The following is a 19,474-nucleotide window of genomic DNA, read 5'->3' as shown; positions in this document are numbered from 1 at the left end:
AAAATAACAAGTAACATCATCACTATTACGGGGTTTCATCATAAGGGGGGGGGGAGATTTGGGTAAGCGTGCCACATGCCACAGAATGTTTAGCTATGCACACTTTTGTTGTGCTAGTAAGTGCTGATTGATCTAGTTACATATTGCACATCATTAATTATAGACAGTATAGAATCAACCACTAATTAATGCGACGTCGTTATTCTTCAAATATTTTGAGGGGGGGGGGGAAGAGCATTTTGGGCTGGGGGAGGTTCACCCCTGCCCTCCCATTACTGCAAAGCTTACCATCACATTCATCCAGGAAGTCAACAAAATAAATGTATGTTTGCTTCTCAGCTGGTAAGCGGCTAGACCCATCTTCGGAGAAGAGACAAACCAGCTCATGTTTCAGATATGCTGTACAGAACACAAGCAATAAAATATTATCTAGCGGTGAACATGCCATGCAGTATCATAAATAATAAAACTGTCAATACAATGGCTTAGTGCATGTATGTACATACCAGCATCAACCTTGACACCATCATCGACAAAAAATGCTTTCCATTTGCCTGGTTCCTTCCGCACTGACTCAAGAACATCAAGACTCTCCAACCCATCAATGTACTGGTCCATTGCCGCTTTGACTTTCGTCATGCAGTGGTAGTTGATCAATACTGAATATACATTGCTCTTATCCTCCAGTGTGAGTTTTGTGAATGGCTTTGAGAACCCAGCCTCTAAGAGCATGCTCTGTGCTTCATCAATGGCGCAAGTCACTTGTATCTCGGTATCATTCTCAGCATCCTCAACCTACAGCATATTAACACAAAAGTAGCAATTACATCACTTAGAGTAAATTAAGATGGTGTCATTCATATACCCCCTATGAAGACAAAACATTGTACTTATACTTATATAATTATACACCAACCTTTTCAAGAATGAATTTGAGAGTTGGATCTGGAATACAGTGAAGTGGCACTTGGACTGACGCTGACAATTTCCCAGTGGAGATGTACTCATACACGGGAGTAGCCATAAATGGCATGCCGCAACCTCCCTGAGATATGCTCATGACAGTATACTGCCCAAGAAACTTGTAGTGTTCACTCTATACAATTAATTATGACATGGTCACGTATACACAAGTTACAGACAAATTATTGTATACATGACATTGTGCACAAGAAGAAAGGGTGTTCACATTAGAGAGAATGCATGTCAACGTACTAACCTGAAGAGCTTGAGCATTCATTACAAAAAACTTTGCTGTAACATTTCCAATGAAGAGCGTGTTTGAAGCTTCTGACGCCAACAAGCGAAAAAACTCTCTTCGTGGGCCACCACTGTCTACTGCTCCTTCCCCAACAAACGTCACCTGTGGAAGTAGCACACCCTTGAGCCTAACAACAGACACTCGTCTAACTTACTTTCACTAACTTATTGACAGAGAATTTCTTTTTTTGGCTTCACGTATCGCATCACAAACCACAAATTCCCGCCGAATGTCAAGACAAAGAGGATCATTTTTCTGGACTTTCCACGAGAAAAATTTTCCCAATAGTGAAGAAGCACTGTGAGTAGACACACTTATACTCATGCTACAACACATGTAACTCGTAACTCACGTATAATCAGAAGCAGTTAAGCTTTGTTGCATGGCAGCCTGCACCATTTCCTCTTCCATATCATTGTGATTGCCCTAAAGTAGTAAACACATTGAGTAAGCAGCACACAAAAGTTGTACGACTTACAAAATGCATTTTAGGGAGGTCAGGTGATGGACTTTTCTCATGGGTCACAAAATGCACTTCAGGGAGGACAGGTGATGGACTTTTCTCATGGGTCACAAAATGCACTTCAAGGACAGGTGATGGACTTGTCTCATCAACATCAATAACCTCACTACACACATGGTTCATTGTACATAATTATAGATACAGGTGTTGTACGTACTACAATTAGCTTGTTAGAAAACGAACAAGCAAATACATGCACATACACACACACCATTTTGCCTTGTCCTCATTCTTGGGCTGCTTTTGTTGTCTGAGATAACACAATGGGAATATTTATACGTATATACCATAACAAAAACTTACTTGGAATCACTGTAAGCTTTTTCACACTCTTTCACATGATTTTCTAGCTCCATGAGTGGCAAATAGGTACCACAAGTGAGACACTCATCCTCAGGCTATCAATTAAGAAATTATAGCACACGGTCAGCACAATACAAATGATAAACAAATGATTTAACAAAGGCTGACTGAACACAATCAGCAAATTAGTCCGGCATACGTTACATAAGTTACATTGTGGGAAACCAAACAAATAGCTTTTATCGAAAAAAAAACAGATACATGTAAGCATACCCCATCTGGAAGGTTAAAGACGACACTAAGGTCCATATCTTTCTGAAGGGGACGAATGTACGTCTTCGCATTGCCTACTCTCTGTTTCAAGTTTCCAGGGCAATCGTGAGCAAATGTAGACAGTATTTCCAGCTCTCTTGAATTTGGTTTGCATTTACATAGTTGAAAACCTCCCGCTTTCTTCAATTGAGGGAACTCTCCACAGATAATATCTCGAAATTCCTCGGCACTGGCATTCATGTCATGGAAAGAAATCTCTTTTTCACCTAGCCCTGCTTGCAAAAGATCATCTTTTTCCACATCCGTAGTAGGAATACGTATCTGCCCGCGATAGGCCAAACAAGAGAACTTATGTTTCCACTCAGTGGAAGCCTTTACTTTCTTCTTGCGCTTTGCAGGAGTGGCATAATTGAAGAGCTTAGTTACTTCTTGTTTGGATTGTCTTTTGGTGGCCCTGACTTGCTCAGCCTTCACACCAGCTTTCATTCTTCTAAGCACATCCATTGCATCATCTGCGAGTCCTACAACTACAGAGATAAAGCAGTTTATGTGTCTGCCAGTACAGTACACACTACACAGAGTAGAAATCTTATCACATTTTTACAGTTCGTACTAGAATATGTCCTTGCAAAAGGCATATAGTATCTAGACACACCATAAACAATTATGGATGAACACAAACCTTTCTTGGTTTCATCTCCAATACTGGAAGTAGAAGGATCATTTCTAGCTCCCGACGGACCAGCACTATCAACAAGACGCCCAAGGACTTCCATTGCTTCCTTGGCCTTCTGGATGTCGCTAGCAGACAGAGAAGATCGAGAGGCCATGGCTCAAGGAACAACGTGTTTGAAGTCAATGTGTGTGTGCCACGTGTGTAAGGGGAGGCCTAATCACGTGACGAAAGATCGCGTGTAGGTATTAGAAAATCAACTGCAAAAATCGATAATCAGAAATCGATTGTCAAAGATCGTTGACGTATAATCGAAAATCAACAGTAAAAAATCGATTATTAAAAATCGATTGTCAAAGATCGTTGACATATAATCGAAAATCAACTGTAAAAAATCGATTATTAAGAATCGATCTTCAAAAATCAATTTTATATTTGATGCACACGCAATTACATTCTGCCTGAATTTTGTCGCAAACGGCGTTCCATAGACCCGCCCTCTTTCTCAGAATAAACAAAAGCTGTCACGTGCGATAACATTGCTAAACCACGTGGCTGGTCTTTCACTTCCGAGAAGAAGTAATTGTGAAGTAATTGTGCTGTCACAGTGATCGTTTAGGTAAGCTGCGACTACCACTAGATATTTTCCGACCACCACTTAGCCTTTCCGACCACTGCTTTACATTCTACAAGTACTGGCTAGTCCAGTTTAGCTGCTAGTCTTTGCTGACCAGTTTTACTGTCTTGATGTGCCTTATATAGAGCTAACTATTAATTGAACTCTACTGCATGACCAGAACAATTAATTGAATTAATTGAAGCTGCAGCATGGCTTTGTTGAGTTCGAGGAGTACTGCAGCTAGCTAGCTAGCTATACTCTGCCTTAAAACAGGGAGTTGGACCACCTGCTAAGGAAAAGACAAGCTAGAGAGTGAGCAACTGGGTGCAGTTAACACTTTCAAGTACTGATTATGACCCGGTGTCATAGGATAGAACCTCCGGGCGACAGTTTCTCCCCCGGAGCCTGCGGTCTTAGGACAATGCCTCCCCCCGGTGGTTTCGTCTTAGGACAGAATCCCCACCCCCAGGATATATCATCCGGGTACATGTACCCTGTCAAAACCTGTCAAAGCTTTAGTATAACCATAGATTGAAGAGAGAGGGATAGGAAACGGAGTGGTGCACGTGATGATTTTACATTGAATCTGCAGTGGAGCCTCGAAAATTATCCGCGCTACGCCCTATGAACGAGGCTATTAAGCACACTTTTGCCGGGTAACTCCCAAAGCTGTGTTTCCTCGAGACATAATCTCTTTCAGCAACTTAAAACACGCCTAGTCCATGAGCCACGTGTAGTACTTGCTAATGACTGACCACACCCAGTAAAAAGAGACTTTCCAATAAAGTTATATGTTCCCAAGGCTGTTTTAGAGCTATTGGAACATGTAACGTGTAAGCGTGCTGGTTATGACTACTACAATAGGTATAGACCTTGAAATATAAGTGAGTTGCACGGACTAAGCACAGTTACTTGTAGTTTATTATGCACTGAGTGTAGAAATAGATATTGTTGTGATGGCCTCGATTAAACCGCACCGTAGCGCGGATGTTACTCGAGATACAAACCGTTTCCTATCCCTCTAACTCTTCAATCTATGGTATAACAAGTACAAAAAACATTTTGTGAAAAAATGGGAAAGAGTAGGGTTGGAAGAGCATGTGCACTGAAATAACAAAAAGTTCGAAAACAAGATTGTGGGTTGGTATAGTCTTGCATGCTCCAACTAGTTGTGCATGCGAAATGTATAGACTGTTAGCAATCAGAATGGCTACTCAACAAGAGTATGAGGACATACTGCTGTACAAGACTGCTGCCAGCAATGCTGGCCAGAAGAAATACAGAGACGGGCTTTCCACTAATGACAAGAGAAGTATAAGAGACAAAGCTCAAAGACATGCTCTGCAGCAACAATGCTTATACCTGCCTGAGAAGGACAGCACTGGCATGCATAGAATGAGAAGAGTTGTGGTGAAGCAAGAGGAGAAAAGCAGGATACTAAACATGTGCCACGATGGACTGGATGGGATGCATTTTGGGAGAGACAAGACCTATGGAAAGGTATATTTATCATCATATCTTATAAAGTATAATTATATCTGTTTCATGCATGTAGGTTGCTCAGGATTTCTACTGGAAAGGCCTACATGCTGACGTCATACAGCTCTGCAAGCACTGCGACAAATGCCAACGAACGAATCACCAACTGCAGAAGCCCAGAGCAGAACTACACCCCATCCCTGTGACAAAGGTCTGGTACAGAGTTGGTATTGACTTGGTAGGACCTCTACCTGAAACAAGCTCTGGAAACAAGTACATTATCACCCTTTCAGACTATTTCTCTAAGTGGCCTGAGGCTGCCCCACTCCCATCAAAATCAGCAGAAGGTGTAGCAAAATTTCTGTTTGACACATTTTGCAGGCATGGGTGGCCAAAAGTGATTCAATCAGACCAAGGAAGAGAGTTTGTCAACGAAATCAACACCCGACTTTTTCAGTTGACTGACATACAGCACTGCGTATCAAGTGCTTACCACCCACAAACAAATGGCCTTGATGAACGCTTCAACCAGACTCTAGTGAACACTCTCAAGAAGGTAATCAATTCTAGTACTGATGACTGGGATCAGCATCTCTCTGCTGCTCTTTATGCCTATCGCATATCAAAACAGGTAAAATTTTAATCATTATATCATGCATGCATATATTATTTTTTGATTGTAGGCGTCATCAAAGTACACACCCTTTTTCCTAATGTTCAATCGCCACCCGCGGAAAGCTGTTACTTTTGATATGGATCAACGAGATGGTGTCGACGCTATAGAAGATAGAGGAGATGCTGACCAATTGAGTGGAGAGGAGACTGAAAATGAAGAAAACGGAGAAGACATGGATGGAATTCTCCGAAGGTTGATGGAAATTCGTGACCGCTGTCACCTCAATGCCAAGGAGAACATTGCTGCTGCACAGCAAAAACAGAAGCAGCAGTATGACAACAAGCATAACTCTTTGAAGGTATTATTTTATATAGCAAACTTTAGCTTATTTTTTGCCATTTTTGTCGTAGAGTTATCCAGTTGGCAGCAGTGTCATGCTAAAGAATATGGCCAATTCTCATCGAATGGGAGGGAAAATGGACTGCACCTGGAAAGGTCCATATATTGTCCATAAGATCCTTGACAAGGGTAGATACGAGTTGCAGTCTGGGAGCGGCAAAGTATTGAAAAAGTGTACAATGGGGTACTGCTAAAGGAATACTACTCTCCAGGTAAAGTGTGGCTAGCAATAACCTCCTTCTGTCGTGTTCCTTGCTATAATTATAATTATGCTTAAAACATTTTACAGAAACCAACGATGAAGAAAACACTCTTCCTGGCTCTGAAGACAACCACTCTTCTCCAGTCGAATCACCTCCTAAGAATAAACGAATGCCTGACCTACCCTCTCAAAAGCCTGATGTACCTTCTCAAAAGCCTGATGTACCCTCTCAAAAACCTGACCTACCCTCTCAAAAGCCTGACCTACCCTCTCAAAAGCAAGATAAGCGTGATAAGCATCCTCTTGACACAAAAGATCCTTGCAAGTCACCTCCTAGGAAGAAACAAAAGAGTCAGGTAATAATATATAATTATCATAACATGTCTATTTTCTTGGTAGAATATTCTGTATAAGCTGTGTATATATCTTGTACAATTCTTAGACTTCTGTGTATAATATTATGATTATAGGGAACGATGTGGCTGAAGACCCTAGATCTAAACCTCTTTGACAAACAAGTGTTGAGTGCAATAGGTGGTATGCTCTCCGACAAGCATATGCGTGCAGCCCACCAGTTATTATCGATGCAATTCCTTAAGTTTGAAGGCTGCTATAATACTCTCTTGGCCCAATTAAAGGCATTTCCACCAGTTTCCAATAATCAAGGACCAGGTAAGACAACGTTTATGTAATTATGATAATTTTACTTGTACACGTGCAGCTGTGCAAATCTTCTTTGTTGAAGAACGACAGCACTGGATTGCCACTTCTCTGTTTAAGGGTGAACTGTATTTGTACGACAGCTGCTTCAATGGAACGCTTTCCCCAAGTACTGAGCTCCAGATAGCACAAGTGTATAGCCCATTAATTCAATGCAATGGGCTGTTGATTTCTGTGGTGGCTCTCCAGCAGCAAGAGGGTGCTAACAACTGCGGACTATTTAGCATTGCTGCTGCATATCACGCTGCTATGAACGATAATGTGGATTCTCTAGTGTTTGATGAGGCCAAAATAAGAGCACATCTCATTAAGTGCTTTGAGAAGGGCAAACTCTCACGGTTCCCTCGCACAAAGAAAGCGATGCCCAAAAGACCAACACCACAAACCATTGCCATTACAATATACTGCATGTGCAAGAGACCGGACTCTTTTGAGGATATGGTCATGTGTGACAAATGTAGTGAGTGGTATCACTATCGCTGTGCCAAAATTTGCAGTAGGTAATTGGTTTTGTTCTGGTTGCATCACTTTATGATTTGTGCACTTTTGGTTATATTTATTGTACTTCTTTCTCTTGCATTGTTGTATATATTGAGTATTGAGATCTATAACATAATAGATACAGAATCTATTGCATCTAGTTAGGCTTTGTCTATGGCTGTTTACTTTGTAGCCTAGACTAGTCCTCTCAGATTACCTGTGGACTGACTTTCACCTGCACCGCAGAATGGGGGAGCTCTGGTCCTGGGGTAGGAGCTTTTGTCCTAGGACAGAAACTCCGGGGGGAGGATTTATCCTAAGGACGGAACCCCCCCCCGGAGCTCCTGTCCTGGGGGAGGCCAGTGTCTTGTGACACCGGCCTGTGATGAAGAAATCTTAGTATAGCACCATACTGTACTGATGCAAGTACAACAATGTACATATATAATTATTTCAGCTACAGTACCCATCAATAAAAAGTTCCCGTTCCGTTTGCGTAAAACGCACAATTCCGGTTTAAACGCATAAAAAAAAACCGCATAGTTGAACGCATTGTAATAATTATGCAAAACGCTACCGTTTTCACGCATGTGCAGAAAAATTGCTGAGTAAGCAGTAGCCTCGTTCCCAGGCCTTACTTTTTCTTGCTGTTGTCACTGTTCATCCATAAACATAAAAAGACATAGTGAGGCAGCAAAGAAAGAAATGGGCGTACAGTTAAGAAAAAGTAAGGCCTGGTTTGGGAAATCGCGTGATCCACAAGGATTTTTATGAACGTGGGCGATATGTAGCCCACAATCGTGACGTGGTATTCTCCCACGCATTCAGAGTAAGGACTGTACTACTAGTACTATACTGTACTTGTACTGAGACAACCACCAAGCTGTGCTGCAAGTCAGATCAGAGAACCAGCGTGGCCAGCTCTGGTGGCAGTAGCTACCTGCTATATGATAATGATGACTAAGCTATTCTACTCTAGCATGTAGAAAGACACAAGAAAAGGTAATAGTGATAGAATCTAAACACACAATCTAGACTAGTAGTAGTAGATCATCTAGCTAAGCCTAAGGTATATAGCTAGCTATAGTGCTTGCAAACTTCCAGTTCCAAGTCCATGTCCAGCTTGCTGCAGGCAAAGTTTTATTAGTCATAGACCTCTGCGTGGGCAGTCCAACATCTCTAGCTCAGTATGCCCACGCTCATTTTCACCCTTCTACCACCCTTCTACCCTCACACGACTTCCCGATACAGGCTCTCCTTTTTCCTAACTCTACGTCTATTTCTTTCTTTATTCCTCCAATTAATACTGTATTTTATCTCATTGAACGAATGATACAGTATTTTATCTTATTGAACGATTGTGATAAAGAGAACAGAAAAAGGAGAGCCTGTGTAGAGGCTAAGTAAGCAGATTTGTTAACTTGTGATCGTGCGTACAGTGTAGCAGTAGCTAGCTAGCTAGCTAGCTTGTGTACTACAGTATAGCTGATTGTCTAGCGCTTTAATCCTCTTAGTTAGCTTATAGATGCTATTTTGCAACAGTGGACCGTTTCCCCAGTTGTTCTCGGTCTTGCATCAGCCCCAAGACTAAGTTGCCCTCCATGCAAGTTATTTGTGACCTGGAATGACCGTTTTTGAAGACCATCGTCTCTTCTCCAGTATGTCTGACTGTGTACTTTATAATAACTAGCTAGCTAGCTAGCTCATTGTACTACAAATCATACAGTATCATTGTCAGGGTTCTATCTAGAAGAAATATTTTGTGGGGGGAAGCCTACGGTGAGTGCAAAGCACGAGCCGTAGGCTGAAAGGGGGGTCCAGGGGTCCTTCCCCGGAAAATTTTTTATTCTAGATGGCCAGAGACGCAAATAAGGTAGAAGGTTTGGGGGGAAAATTGGATAGTTTGGGGTGGAAGTTGGGTAGTTTGGGGGGGAAGCTTCCCCCCTGCCCCCTCCCCACTAGATAGAACCCTGATTGTGTAAGTAATTTCAATTTTTCATGATGACGTCACCATTTTAATTTATAATGAGAAATTGGTCGCGTTGTGCATCCAGTTTAACGCTACCGTTTATACGTGCGTTTTTAGAAACGGAACGGGAACTTTTTATTGATGTATACTGTATATACTTACATGGCTTACAACACATGCTTGTTCAAATTTGTGTCCCCCTTCTCGTACACACCCCCTGCATGGGCAAATTTTCCCCCATCATTTTTAGCCACCTCTCAAAATTCCTAGGCAGAACCCTGCATACCGTATTACTAGAATACTTTGCTGTTGGTGAAAAACCTTTGCGAATCAGCCAAATCGGCAACCCTTTGCGATCTAACTATTGCGTTCTGGCAAGGATCGTGTGTATTTACCCAAAATTAGGTTTTGCAATTTTATTGTTTAAAAATTCGCATAATTATGCTCGTAAAACATTCTAGTAATACGGTAACTGTGAGGAGTGTTGTTATTATGGTGGTTGGTTTGCAGGTCTGGGGATATGGCCACCAACAGGGAAGCTCAGAGGAAAGCTACACACAATGAAGGTGATGCAAATTCAATACTGAAAGTTAGAAGTGTACAACAGATGTACATGTACGTACGTGGTCATAATCAAATAGAAGCATTTCCCACAAAGTACAGTTACGAAGCTTTAACATCAAATCTGCCACTTTCAAAACTAATAACTTATTTGTTGTGTAGAGGCTATCTAATGCTGTAAACGCATTATTGTCCATCTTAATTATTAATTATGCCTTGGTTTTTATACTGTACAGTAGGTGTACGTGTGTGTGTGTGAGGTCAAGGTTCATTCATTTTACCAATTGGCTCAGCTTCATTGTACATGTCCTAAACACGATGATTACCAGTTGTTGTTGTTCTTCCCACGCCCAGTTGAGCGTCGGCGTCGGGACAGGATCAACGAGCTCATTAAGGTACTTGCTCAGATAGTGCCTGCTTGTCAGAAGAAAGACGCAACTGCTGGTTCCATTGTCGGGGTGAGTGTGTGTACTAAAGTACTATTGGAAAAACCATCGAAATATCTACTAACTTGGTTTTTTTAAAGAGTAAAATTACTATTATTGCTAAGCATGCATTAGTGTAGAGCCCAGTGTTACGTTAGTTACTAGTAGCATAGAATCCAGCAGAGTTCATCGTATATAACACATGTAGTTAGTTGCTCATAAAGTAAAATTGCTATTTTTTAACAGCAACTAAGCATGTTTTTTTGTTATCTCCACGTACATGTCTCACCCTCACGTCATGTTTCCCTGGCTTCAGTATGTGTACAGCAAGGGAACGGTACTGGACAAGACAGTGGACTACTTGAAAGAGCTCGTGTTTCAAAACGAACAACTCACAGCCAGTGCCAAAATCGCAGAGAAATCAACCAAAGCTTTGAACCAAATCCTAGTCCTAGAGAAAGAGAACGCATTTCTTCGAGCACAGATTATCCAGTTCGGAATCGATGGAGCTGCCTCCTCTGGTCAGAAGCAACCTAACCAGCAACTTCTAAACTCTCCTCTGGCCAGAATCTCCCCTTCACTTACTATAGCTACATTGTCAGTATTATTATGTATACATAGTTTTTATACATGATATTTGTGTTATTGAACCAGAGCATAATAAATTTAGAAAAAAATTTTGTGAACATAGCTACGCCCATTATAATTATGTGCAGCCTAGCCTCCATCTCAAGCCGCACTTCCTAGAAAGTTGGCCTGGTAGTATAGACTGCTTGGGCATGCGCTAACCATTAGCTACTGAACATGAAACTGCTGATGAAGAACCTTCATCAAGAACAAGGTACGTGTGTATAATGTGTAGTTATGCAGTGCAATGAGTTGACTGTGTACTATTGAATGTACAGTACAAAGAATGGGAACCTAGCATGCTTACTAGTCTGTATGTACATGCACTTGTATACAAGGTATGCTTCAATGTATGCAGTTTAGGTGTGTACAGGGAAACGTGTGTCAATTGAGAACACTAGCTCACAATATTTGTACATGACATTGTACAGTACATGTACCAGACCCTTCATCACACTACCAGTTTGAATGTGTCCATGTGTTGTTTATCCTGGCTACAGGACACTGCCGAGGGTAGCACTTCAGTGCTCTAGTTCTAATTGTAGATTGACTGATCGATTTGTCTTCTGTACTATTGTTTGATTTTTCCGCCCCTCATCTTTTCCGGCCTCCACTTATGCGGCCATTTTGCAGCCCGGCCAAGTGTTGAGGAGACAAGAAGAGGCACTGAGAATGGAGGTAGAGGTACAGAGTACATTAGCTGGAAAATGCATTTGTGTCATACTTTGTAGAGTCCCTTAAAGTCATTCAAGGTCAGCTATAGTGTGTCCTATTTGAAGGTGTGCAATGTACAATCATGTACGACCCCCCCCCCCCCCACACACACACACCTTTAGGCCTACTATGCTGCTAAGAAAGAGAGGGGCCTCACGTAAACTGGCCACTCAGTGTGACTATGACCATGTGACTCTTTAACCCCTCAGTTCCCGAGCCCCACCCCTCACTGTCTGACTCGGAAGAGGAGATATAGACTTTGAATTCTGGGAGAAGGCGTCGACCCTACCCTCGGACAAGACCCCAACCAAGGACCTGAACTTGTTATGAGACTGTTAAATATTATTTTGTCTGTTTTTGTACTATTTTCTGGCAATGTAATTATGTATGTACCACTTCATGTCATCATAATAACTATAATTATATGCGATAAAATTCTGTTGCAACTTAATTGTCTCAACATAATAAAAAGAATATCAATATCATTATAAACTCATCACACAATTAAAGAGAAACAATTAACAAAATAACTAATTAGCACTTATAGAGAATAAATCAACAGTTTGAATATAAGTAAACCGTTTTGTCTGTCCTCCGGCTACAATGACCTCTTCACTAGGAAGTACTGAGCATGTGCAGAAGTATCGTGCAGTAGGCAGGTCTCCCACTTTCACCCACCTCCTGGTGTCAGGCTGGTAGAGGTGGATCGATGAACTTGGGTTGTGTCTGTCGTCCGTTCCACCAACGGCTAATAGTGACCTCCCAATACTGAGAGGAGCTGACCGCACGAGTGGTACTTCCTGTAAGGTCTGCCAGAGAGTGGGTGTGTCCAGGTTCGAATGGGCCTTTGCAATGAGTTCATTGAGGTCGACGTGGTACACTGTCTTGGTTGTCCCAGTGTGATCGAACCCTCCCATTAGGTAGAGGGTGTTTCCTATGAGAGTTGATTTCAGTTCTGATCGTGGGTTAGGTAGTGACTGAGCAATGTACCATCTTCTTGATGCCACGTCCAACACCTCCACAGAGGAGGTACGTACTTTATCATCACACCCACCAGCTACAATGATGTGGTTGTTGAAGGAGACAGCTGTTGAACAACGAGCAATGTTCATTGGTGGGTACGGGTGAGTCCATTTCCCTGATTCAAACACTGCAAGCTGATTGGTGCGTTTGTTGTTTCTTGGATCATGTCCTCCCACCAGCACTAGTCGATTAGCGAGTGATGTCATAGCAAACCACTTGGCGGTGTACTCTGGTAGTTTGGTCCATTGATCTTGCTCGAGCTTCATCGCTGTACACCTGTCACGATCATTGTCTGCAAACCCTCCACCAACATACACCGTGTCACCGATAACAACACTCTGTACCGAGTTACCCATCTTGATTGGCATTTCTTTTCCTCTTCTCCATTTCAGAGTGAGTGGAGGTCTCAACTCTCTGGGAGGGGGACCCTGAATAATGAATGAGTGTAATTAGGATAGTGTCTACTAACAAGCGAGTGTTACTTGTAGCAATAATTGCATGCACACTAAATCACTTTCTCTAATTAGCTTAAGAGGCCACGCCCACCAGTCTAATAGAATGTACAGTACGATTATAAGAGATCAAAGCTTCTACTATAGCTCTGCAATAATATAATGGTGCACTTTGTGTCACCTGTCTCTGCTGTTGAATGATGGCGTCTCTCCTGACCAGCTCAGCATCTTTGTGCTCACTCTGTTCCCTGTGTGCCTGTACAGGGGAACGTTGGTGGAAATCTAAAACACAGACGTGAATATCATTAGTGGAAATTCTACAATAGAACAAGAACAATCAACAATTTCCGCTAAAGGAAGTACATAATTATAGGCACACTCAAACGGATGTGTAGTACGGCTTAACACATGAGACAGCATCCATGCATGTTAAGGTACAATACTATTGTTGCTGTGGGAATCTCATTATCACACTACATGTACGCACCTTCTTGACTGGTTGAGTGTCCTTTGATTCCCTCTTTGTTGCCTCCACTGTGTCTAAGCCCCTTGTAAGGTCCACATCTAAAGTAAAAGAAAATCGATACCAACATTAATAGACGGATATGATCTTTTCGTTACGGTTACGGTTAGCAAAAACGTAAAACACATAATATACTTATCATTGACTCACAGATGTCCCTGGCAGATGGTCTCCTCCTCATGTCTTCTTGCAAGCAACTGTCGATAAGCTTCCTCAACCTGTGTGTGTGAGGTATCTGGGCAACATGGAATGATCGATCTTCCACAGATTTGATCGTCTTCAGCTTGCAAACAATCTGTACCATAATCACCCCAAGGGAAAACACATCCAGGCTATCATCGTAATTATCCTTGTCCAATCGAATAGCCTCGAGAGGTAGATACCCCATACGGTGACCAATGGCTGTGAGGGTGTGGCTAAGCTTGGAGGGATCGTATAGCCGTGACATGCCAAAGTCGGAAATCTTTGCAACAGGCACTGGTCGTGTTAGCTTCAGCAAGACGTTATCACCACAGAGGTCACGGTGGATAATCTGCTTGCTGTGAATGTAGGCCAGACCACAAGCCATGTCTTTGGAAAGGCTAAGTTCACATTCGCTAGTGAGGGACTCTTCATCAAGGCTAGAAAAATAGGATCTCAGACTGCAATCCATCAGCTCAACAACAAGGATTGTACTACCTGATTTGGGGTGCTTGGCAGTCGACAAAAACTGAACAACGTTTGGGTGCTGGAATGACTTAAGAAAATCACTTTCACGATCAATTGCATCGCTAGCTTCTTCGTCTTTGCCGACTGGAATACTTGCCTGCATCTCCATAGCATCGTGAAGCAGCACTTTGACTGCACATATCTCGCCCCTGTAGCTGCCTTTGAAGACTGCTCCAAATGCACCTTTACCGAGAGGTTCGTCTAGGAAAACAGTCAAATCATCGTTGATCAACTGGTGATCTAAAAAATATTGTGTGCAGAAGGTTGAAAGATAATCATGTATTAATGTGCCATTGGTACTTACCCTGTAATTTGATTCTTTTAGGATTGCTTGCACTAGGATGATCTTTCTCAATGGTCTTGGCTATGTGAACGTGGCCCACAATAGGACTTGACAAAGCTTTGACAACATCTTCCCAGCTTCTCTTACCACAGTTCAGCCATTCTTTCAAACCCTCCCTATAGCAGTCATCAGGATCATCTCGCCATTTCGTACCAATGCTGTCGATTGTCTCGGAGGGTATTTTAAGAACCAGCAAGAAGTTTCGCCACTTGATTCGAGCATCAAACGTAGCTATGTATAGATCTCCTAGATCTGCTATTGTGAGATAGTCAGACATCTTCTCTGTAGAGAGTGGAATAAGATAAACAATGAATGTATAATAATTATATAATTTTATTATGTCAGAATTAGTGTGTGCAAATTATATCATGCCATCTAAATCATGTACATGCAGTAAACAGTGCTGTCTGCACTCACTGATAATAATCCAGAGGCTCTGTACAGTACAGTATCTTCACAGCTTGATACAGAAATACAGAAATACAGAAAAAGCAACTAACAAGACACGCCCTCTTTCTCTGCAGAATAAACAATAATCTGTCACGTGCAATATACAATGCTAAACCACGTGGTGCTTCAAGAGAAACAGAAGATAAGAAATTGTGCAGTCAGTTTTGAAGCTCTGAGCAAGTGGTCAAACTATTTGTCTGTATTGGTGGAGGCTGAAGACATGAGTCCATGGACAGGGACTACTGAGGAACCTTCATCAAGAACAAGGTACATGTTAATATTAATGTGTAGTTAACTTTGGCCTTGTGCATGATACCGTACCCAGGTAACACGCACACACAGTTCCAAGTAACATATAAAGCTAGCACTTAAAAACAAGGTCTCCTAAGAAGTTTCGTTTTCGTTCGCTTTCGTATTACATGGTTAGAATTTGCATGATGGTAACTACCTCCCAAATAACGAACACACACACACACACACACACACACACACACACACACTTGTTGTTCCTGCCCACTCACACAGGAAGTCCATACGCTAACTGGCGATGATGGTTTGTCCTCTGACATAATCTCTGAGGATGGCTCCACCCTCAACGCTATAGGCCATGCCCTCATCCAGATGCAGCAAGGTGGACAGACCACCCCCTCATCTCAGTTCCTCATCACTAGGAGCACCTCTTCTGGTTCAGAGTCTGGCCAAAATGGTGAGTAATGGAGGCCAAATTTATCAGTGTGACGATACATTTTTTGGGGCAAATCCAAAATTATATATAGGCTTCGATAAGTTATCCAAGTGCTTGTACATACTAATTACATGTAGAACCATGAGTATTATTGCTAATGTTTGATATAAAATAATTATAAAATAAGGTTTCTTGGAAGTGGTGTTGAAAAATAGTCAGTTTTTACTATGTTGTTGTGTGTGTTGAGGTCCTCTGTATGTGATGATCTCACCATCCAGTAGTGCTGAGATACTGCATGCAATGGGTCGACCTATAGCACCCAAGATGAGCAGGATATCAACTATGGATTATCACACGGCCGACCCCATCGTTCAAATGCAGTTGTGAGTACACAGTTCGTGTGATTGCCTACCTCTGCATAACATGTATGACAGTATGTGTTAGGGAAAGCATCATTCTTGCTACATACCGTATTACTAGAATATTTTGCTGTTGGTGAAAAACCTTTGCGAATCAGCCAAATCGGCAACCCTTTGCGATCTAACTATTGCGTTCTGGCAAGGATCGTGTGTATTTACCCAAAATTAGGTTTTGCAATTTTATTGTTTAAAAATTCGCATAATTATGCTCGTAAACATTCTAGTAATACGGTAACTGTGAGGAGTGTTGTTATTATGGTGGTTGGTTTGCAGGTCTGGGGATATGGCGGCCAACAGGGAAGCTCAGAGGAAGGCTACACACAATGAAGGTGCTGCAAATTCAATACTGAAAGTTAGAGTGTACAACAGATGTACATGTACGTACGTGGTCATAATCAAATAGAAGCATTTCCCACAAAGTACAGTTATGAAGCTTTAACATCAAATCTGCCACTTCTAAAACTAGTGTTCAAGCTGGCGCTGTGCTAATGCCTCTCGCCATGATTTTGCTTTCGCTTAAAAGTATTAGAGTGTTATCTATAATGAATTTTATATTAAAGTTAGCTTATCTATATAAAGTCACTGAGAAGAAAATACTTATTTACATGCATCTATTGTTGTTATTTATTGTATTATGTGGCTTACCAGGACCTCAAGAAAGAAGAAAATTGATTCTTCCAGGATCTGTAGTTCAGTGTATATAATATCTAAGAAGAAAAGACCTGTGTACATGCATATTGTTATCTATATTGTTATATGGTAGTGTTTTGTGGCTTACCAGGCCCTCAAGACAAAGATGATTCTGCCAGGAGAATCTGGATCTGGATCTTGGATATCACACATGGGGAATGAGCGCGCATGCGCATTACATCCACAAGAATAATTAAAGGGTGTGTCCAAAGAGATAAATGGCTACTGCTAGCTAGCTGTTTTAACAGATATTTTCTGAGTATTGTATATAGCTAACAAAAAGCTAGCGCTTTAGTGCAAGGCTAACTCATATGTTGAATAGAAAGTTTGTGAGGACAGATGATGCTATGAAAGATTCTGAAGAGACTGCAACAGCCTTCAATGTGAGTCAAACTAGCCATAACTCGAGAAAGAAGCTTTAGTTTGCTAATCCAAGAATCAAAATCCAAGAGAATGTGGCTAGAAGCCTATAGAAGCTGTTAGTTTTCGTCGCATTGCAACAGTTGAGCAGTTATAGCTGGAATACACACACAGACAGACAGACACACAGTCAGCTTTACCGTATCTCTCGTGCGGCTACGCCTAGAGGCATAACTAATAACTTGTTTTGTAGAGGCTATCTAATGCTGTAAACGCATTCTTAATTATTAATTATGCCTTGGTTTTTATACTGTACAGTGGTGTACGTGTGTGTGTGTGAGGTCAAGGTTCATTCATTTTGCCAATTGGCTCAGCTTCATTGTACATGCCCTAAACACGATAATTACCAGTTGTTGTTGTTCTTCCCACGCCCAGTTGAGCGTTGTTGGCGTCGGGACAGGATCAACGAGCTCATCAAGATACTGGCTCAGATAGTGCCTGCTTGTCAGAAGAAAGACGCAACTATACTGGTTCCATTGTCGGGGTGAGTGTGTGTGTCTGTTCATGTGTATACTAAAGTACTATTGAAAGCCATCGAAATAACTACTAACTTGGTTTTTTTTAAGCCTAAATTTCTTAATATTATTGCTAAGCTTTTTTAAGCATGCATTAGTGTAGAGCCCAGTGTTATGTTAGTAGTAGCATAGAATCCAGCAGAGGCCATCGTATATAACACATGTAGTTAGTTACACATAAAATATAATTGCTATTTTTTAACAGCAACTAAGTATGTTTTTTTGTTATCTCCACGTACATGTCTCACCCTTACGTCATGTTTCCCTGACTGCAGTATGTGTACAGCAAGGGAACGGTACTGGACAAGACAGTCGACTACTTGAAAGAGCTCGTGTTTCAAAACGAACAACTCACAGCCAGTGCCAAAATCGCAGAGAAAGCTTTAGCAATGCTTCAAAACCAAATCCAAGTCCTAGAGAAAGAGAACGCATTTCTTCGAGCACAGATTATCCAGTTTGGAATCGATGCAGCTGCCTCCTCTGGTCAAAAGCAACCTAACCAGCAACTTCTAAACTCTCCTCTGGCCCAGAGTCTCCTCAACACAGTAGTGACCCACTCACCACCGACCACTTCTGTCTCCCCTCCACAACAATCCACACAACAAACTAACAATGTAGCAGCACAGCAACTACTACTATCCCTGGCACAGAACCTCACCAACAGTCCTCTGTTGACCTTACTGGCACACAACCAAACACCGAGTTCTATCTCGTCCCTACAACAACTTGGTGGCATTGTCTCCAGCCTGACACCTTCGCAAGCACAACCTATGCACTTGTCAGCTTCGTCACAATTCTCTCCCCTCTTACAATCATCGCTGCCGACTGGAGCCTCTAATCCAAACACACCACTCTTAAGCTCACTCGTACAAACTCTATCCTCCATTGCAAGCACGACCACTTCTCCGTCCACTCCTGTACCGAAATCCTCCATGCTGTCACAAGCCAACAACAATGGCGGGGGTGGTGATGGTGGTGGTGGTCTCTCTGCCGCGGCTGCTGCTAGTCTGCTCAACACTCTGATTCTGGCTCAGAATGTGCTCACAAGCAACTCAAGTGCTGGTAGCCCCGGGCAAGATTCAATGTCTATGGAAACGGTGGACCAATCCTCTCAACAGTAGTGTACAGTATATTATAATTGTGGACTGTTTATACTGTTCTAGTTTTAACGTGTGTTTTTTAGTAATCTCTCCTTCACTTACTATAGCTACATTGTCAGTATTATTATGTATACATAGTTTTTATACATGATATTTGTGTCTTATTCAGTGAACATAAAATAAAATTTGTTGTGAACATAGCCACGCCCATTTATATATAAACCACGCCCATTATAATTTTGTACGGCCTAGCCTCCATCTCAATCCGCACCTCCTCGAAAGTTGGCCTGGTATTATCGTAG

At 41.9% G+C, this 19,474-nt stretch overlaps 2 protein-coding genes, 1 long non-coding RNA gene and 1 pseudogene across 5 annotated transcripts in view; 2 read left to right on the top strand and 2 right to left on the bottom strand.

The window, feature by feature from the left end:
• Positions 1-19,474, bottom strand: part of LOC135352316 (serine/threonine-protein kinase TAO3-like) — a 69,007-nt gene that overhangs the window by 5,417 nt on the left and 44,116 nt on the right. Inside the window, exons 1-6 of one of the 2 annotated variants that reach the window (XM_064551487.1) lie at positions 15,311-15,405; positions 14,855-15,175; positions 13,993-14,790; positions 13,807-13,883; positions 13,501-13,575; positions 12,276-13,295 (exon numbers count right to left, since the gene is read on the bottom strand). In XM_064551487.1, the coding sequence (XP_064407557.1) occupies positions 12,375-13,295; positions 13,501-13,575; positions 13,807-13,883; positions 13,993-14,790; positions 14,855-15,170 (2,187 nt within the window). In that variant the 5' untranslated portion in view covers positions 15,171-15,175; positions 15,311-15,405 and the 3' untranslated portion in view covers positions 12,276-12,374. Of the gene's footprint in view, positions 13,296-13,500; positions 13,576-13,806; positions 13,884-13,992; positions 14,791-14,854; positions 15,176-15,310; positions 15,406-19,474 lie in introns of those variants that run through there. The other variant, XM_064551483.1, reaches the window with a different exon arrangement.
• Positions 956-3,366, bottom strand: LOC135352326 (uncharacterized). Of its 2 annotated transcripts, XM_064551498.1 has the most exons (9): positions 3,043-3,366; positions 2,361-2,887; positions 2,088-2,182; positions 1,996-2,034; positions 1,740-1,890; positions 1,614-1,687; positions 1,426-1,559; positions 1,220-1,363; positions 956-1,096 (listed from the first exon to the last, which is right to left on the bottom strand). In XM_064551498.1, the coding sequence occupies exons 1-9, from the start codon at positions 3,188-3,190 to the stop codon at positions 1,092-1,094; spliced, it is 1,317 nt and encodes a 438-aa protein (XP_064407568.1). In that variant the 5' UTR covers positions 3,191-3,366; the 3' UTR covers positions 956-1,091. The 2 variants fall into 2 exon arrangements, with proteins under 2 accessions (XP_064407568.1, XP_064407569.1); XM_064551499.1 differs by lacking the exon at positions 956-1,096 and having other exon boundaries at positions 1,232-1,363; positions 1,416-1,559; positions 3,043-3,365.
• Positions 9,481-19,258, top strand: LOC135352334 (microphthalmia-associated transcription factor-like; annotated as a pseudogene).
• On the top strand, positions 15,436-16,372 carry LOC135352345 (uncharacterized). The gene is made up of 3 exons (XR_010399743.1): positions 15,436-15,610; positions 15,869-16,049; positions 16,310-16,372. It is a non-coding gene; the product is annotated as an uncharacterized LOC135352345 (long non-coding RNA).

This window comes from Halichondria panicea, chromosome 1 (genome assembly GCF_963675165.1).
Source record: "Halichondria panicea chromosome 1, odHalPani1.1, whole genome shotgun sequence".
Taxonomy (NCBI): Eukaryota; Metazoa; Porifera; class Demospongiae; order Suberitida; family Halichondriidae; genus Halichondria; species Halichondria panicea.
Note: the sequence above shows the minus strand (reverse complement) of the source record. Positions and strands in the feature narration are given on the sequence as shown.

Coding starts and splice junctions, on each gene's coding strand:
- LOC135352326 (XM_064551498.1), bottom strand. CDS start 3,190: ATGGCCTCTCGATCTTCTCTGTCTGCTAGCGACATCCAGAAGGCCAAG. Junction 1,688..1,739: donor ACCTCCCTAAAATGCATTTT/GTAAGTCGTACA, acceptor TTACTACTTTAG/GGCAATCACAATGATATGGA. Junction 1,364..1,425: donor AAGAAATTCTCTGTCAATAA/GTTAGTGAAAGT, acceptor CTACTTCCACAG/GTGACGTTTGTTGGGGAAGG.